A 4767-nucleotide genomic window follows, 5' to 3' on the forward strand; every position below is an offset into this window, starting at 1 on the left:
GGGGGGGGGGCAAAAAGCCGTCAAAACATGTTTATATGAGGTAAAAGATTAAATAATTTTAATTCATATAGTAATAATAATTCTTATAATAATTCTTTATTGCTTTAATAGAAAGCACTTTATATTAAAGTCCTTATAGTCCTTATAGTTTCATATATGTTGTTGGTTGGGGTTTTTTTCAACAGAGGAAACAATCAAATTTTCTTATAAAACAATAGGATGAAGAAATGAGTTATTTTCCTCTTCACATCATCAGAGAAAGTAGCAAAATTTCTTTCAATCTTGCGAAACAGAGTCAATATATACAATTCCTTTGATTTGTTTCTGTGACATAGTATGACATCAACTTTATAAAGTAAGTTTATGATTTATTTTTGTACACATAATATTTTAACAAAGTATTTCATTGAAAATTTAATTATGTAAGAGTTTAATGCCAGTTAACAATGTTTATATTTAATTCGAGTATCCTTTTCTTAGCTTCTGCTTAAAGTTACAATTTAATATAATGTAGTTTTTACACAAAATTTAATCAAATTTATAACTATGTATTGATTAAAAAATATTATAAATGTAACTCGAAAATCAAAAATGTTTCACTATTTTAAAGTACTAGTTCAATAATTACTATTGATAAAATATAGTTTGCCAGGATTAACTTTAACATTCAGTATTAAGAAATTAGTTAATCACACATCCCCTCATCATAATGACATCAAAATGATCATGTAATAAAAATAGGAAAATATAGAAACATATAGATAAAAGGAGAAAAAAAAATCTATAAAATTATAAATATTAATTGATATCTACCGAAAATTATGTAAACTTTCCAAATTGGCTATCCTGTACTCAGGCTATCCCGTACTGTTCTGTTCTAGGACATCAAGGTCAGTTAAGTAACATGAAGAAGTATGTGAACAAATTATTTTGGCAGCTGACTGAAACAATTTTCCATTTTACTATTATATTACAGAATGTTTCAAGAACCAGACTACAGAGAAAACCTATCATTGGCGTTATCAGAGGTTTTACATGACATTGGTGTCAATGAAAGATTAGTGATGAGAAGGAGAAGACATTTCATGCTGGAGGAGACTATGCAGAATATCACTATCAGGTTCATTGATAGAAACATGACTTGCTATCAACTAGGGAGTCAGAGTGAAGGTACAACTACTAGAGGACTTCACTCAGATAGTGATGTACTATTCTGTTATCATGAATTCAATATAATACAGGACTGGTCAGAGTGGGAACATGGCAAGAAAAACTATCTCATGATACAGGATGAGAGCACTACCCCTGGTTATTGTTTCTTACAACTGCTCCGACCTGATATACCTCTTCCTGTTACAGTCATTCCTAATGAACACTATATAAATGATAGAAGTGGAAGAATATTGTTAAAAAACACATTATATATTGCTGTCATTCAGGATGCTGTAGTTCATGGACCATCAATTGCTAGACAAGGACAGGATGGATTCTGTGATATGGACTCTGTGCCAGCTTTACCTTGTAAATCGTGGCCTCAATCAGCATCAGATTGGTTAGATAGACAAGGTATTGGTAGATGGCCAACACAAGACATGAGAAGATATGCAGTCAGTACTAGGTGTTTTGTTGTTGCAACTGGAAGTAAGGTCAGTGAATATCCTGATCTGGAATGGAGAATATCTACATCACTGGCAGAAAAACATCTTATGTTCAATCTAAATATTACACAAATAAGGTGCTATGTATTATTGAAAATGATTCTTAAATCCTTCCTTAATCCTCAAGGGGAAATCAACATATCAAGCTTCATGTGTAAAACAGTTCTATTACACTGTATAGAAAACACAGAGTCAAGTATATGGAAAGAGAACAATTTATTTATATGCTTAACATACTGCTTATTAGAATTACATAGCTGTGTACAGAATGACCATTGTTCACATTTTATTATCCGAGAAAACAATTTGATGGCAGGGCAATTTACAGCTGAAAAAAAACATGAACTTTCAAAAAATATAAGTGATTTTTTACAGAATGACAGACAAATGTTACTTAGAATTGAAATCGATGATCTTGGCTATAGATTGCAAGTTAAACTGAACATGGTACCACATGGAGCATATTATTATCAATCTTCTCTTGCAATGCATGAATTTTATATGACCGAAGAATATTTAAACACAGCACACAATACAAGCCTAACTCATGTGCACATTTTAAGACATTTACACACAAAAAACATTAGAACAATGAAGCATTGTATCGGTAAACTAATTACTATCAATGTTAATGGTAATAGATTAGAAAAGACTGCATTCAAGTTTATGGCACCTTTTCTTTTTACCACATATGGATCTATCCTAGCATCATCTAGAATTAGTGAAAATAATCAAGTGTCACCACAAGCATTGGTTTGGTTATCAGCTGGTTTGAACTCAGATATCTCATCTAGCAGACTTAAATTGGCTTCTGTGTTCTACTGTACAGGAGATATGGAGAGAGCTGAACTAATTCTGAGACACATTGAACAACAATACTACTCTTACCCTGTTGTACCTATTTGTGGCTGCTTGAATAATCCTCCATCAGCAGTAACAGAAGAATACATGAGGATATGTGGTGAACAAAGTGAGGACTGTATCAAACATATTACAGCCTTTTGTGTCAGATTTATACCAAAAGAGATGAACTGTACTCCTCATGAACTACAATATGAAATGTTCAGATCTACACAAGATGACATGATACACAGAGTTCAGTATGCAGACTATTGGATGGACTGGGCTGTAGTTGATTCTCTACCTTTCCTGTACTTCCTACAATATAAGATCTTCAGTCATCTACAAAGATACCAAGATAAACAACAATCACTTAGTAAACTTATAAGAACCATAGTAACGGATATTAACCTTAAACATAGAGAAACAGCTCTAAACATCTTAGGACAATGTATGGAACAAGAAAACAGACCTCATGAAGCATTAAAATGCTATATGCTTTCTCTTCAGCAAAGGGCAAGAAACAATGTAGCAAACTTTCATATATGCAAACTCCTTTCTGGGGTATTGTCTGACCAATAAAAGATGTGGTCAAAAGCAGACAGTATTAACCCTTTCGCTGCCAGAGGGTTATTGTTTTTTTGTTTACTTATTTGCCAGAGGATTTTCTAAGAAATTACTATATTAGTAATTAATATAATTATTATTATTTGTTATTATTATTATAATAATTATATATGTTTTCAAATCTGTTAGTATAATAATAATTATTGTTGATCGTATAATTTTCTTTATATTTGTTATTATTTTTATTATTATTATTATTAATTTATTATTATTACTATTATTATTATAGAAACGGCTAAAGCCGTCCATATGGCAAATACGCCGAAAATAACAGGGACGGCTTAAGCCGTCCCTATGGCAGTGAAAGGGTTAAGAATTGAATTTCTACTGATCAAAATTATAACTCTTGTGTGTATCAAGCTGATGCAAATGTCAATATAATTTGTGCTTTCATAATTTTTTGGTGACATTTTATTATCATATAATATTACCAAAACAAAACAAGAATTATCAGTGATCAAATGTGTCGCTTCATGATAGCCATAACTCAACCAACAAGAGCTGTCCGTAAGACAGCGCGCTCGACTTTTTTAGTGCTTGCCTATAATACAAAACATTGACAGTTAAGGGCCATAATTCAAATAAAATCTTTGACAGAATTACCTTCTCCTGGACATGTTTGGGAATCATGATTGTAAACAAGTATTCCAACTTTCAAATTAATATCTCAAACAGTTCAGTCAAAAAGTGGACTGGTACTAAAAACTTAACCAAGATTCTAAGTCGATAAAAGGCCTTAATTTTTAAAACAAATCCTTGACAGAGTTACCTTCTCTTTGCGTACAGATGGGGGTAATGATGTGAAATAGCATTAAAAGTTTCAAAGCAATATCTCAAAGGGTTAAGGCAATAAGTGGATTTTTACCCATATTCAATGTATTTTCTAAGTCAAAAAGGGGCATAATTCTGTCAAAAACCTTGACAGAGTTATGTCCTCTTGTCTGTTGATGAAGGTCGTGATGGTAAACAAGTATGGTCAGTTTCAAAGCAATACCTCCAATGGTTTTGAAATAAAGTGAGGTGGTACAAAAAACTTAACCAAGCTCAATACACTTTCTAAGTCAAAAAAGGGCCATAATTCTGTCAAAAACCTTGACAGAGTTATGTACTCTTGTCTGTAGATGGAGGTTATGATGGTGAACAAGTATGGTAAGTTTCAAAGCCATACTTGTAATACTTCTGAAATAAAGTGGGGTGGTACGAAAAAACTTAACCAAGGTGTGACGCTAACGCTAACGCCGACGCCGACGCCGGGGCGAGTAGGATAGCTCCCCTTTTCATAGAAAAGTCGAGCTAAAAATTATTTAACCTAAAAACCTGTGTAATATGCACAAGAACTTGGGCATGTGAACTTTTTTTGATGATCAAGTGGGAGATTTTTCTTCAAAAAGAGGGAGATTTTAGAATTTGCAATAAACAAAGAAGGAAATTCTGACATCAAAACTAGGGAGATTTCTTTAATTTGAGAAAAAAAACCTTATTTTAAGTAAAATCTTTGAAAATACGGCTGGAGAAAGTGGGAGTCTCCTGCTTAAGGTGGGAGAGTTCACATGTATGCGATTAATCCCTTACATTTTCAGTGGTATAACAGGAGTAATCAGGACAAAATTTGAAAATTTAAAATCATTTAAGGGCCATCACA

General features: G+C 32.5%; 1 protein-coding gene across 1 annotated transcript; it reads left to right on the plus strand.

Moving 5' to 3' along the window:
* The first annotated feature begins 261 nt into the window (after positions 1-261).
* LOC132742308 (uncharacterized) lies at positions 262-3521 on the plus strand. Its single transcript, XM_060730674.1, has one exon. It carries the CDS (start codon positions 978-980, stop codon positions 3078-3080), a length of 2103 nt encoding a protein of 700 aa, XP_060586657.1. The 5' UTR covers positions 262-977; the 3' UTR covers positions 3081-3521.
* Positions 3522-4767: the final 1246 nt, after the last annotated feature.

The sequence above is a fragment of the Ruditapes philippinarum genome, unplaced genomic scaffold (assembly GCF_026571515.1).
Source record: "Ruditapes philippinarum isolate M1 unplaced genomic scaffold, ASM2657151v2 ctg10439_1_1_1_1, whole genome shotgun sequence".
Classification (NCBI taxonomy): Eukaryota; Metazoa; Mollusca; class Bivalvia; order Venerida; family Veneridae; genus Ruditapes; species Ruditapes philippinarum.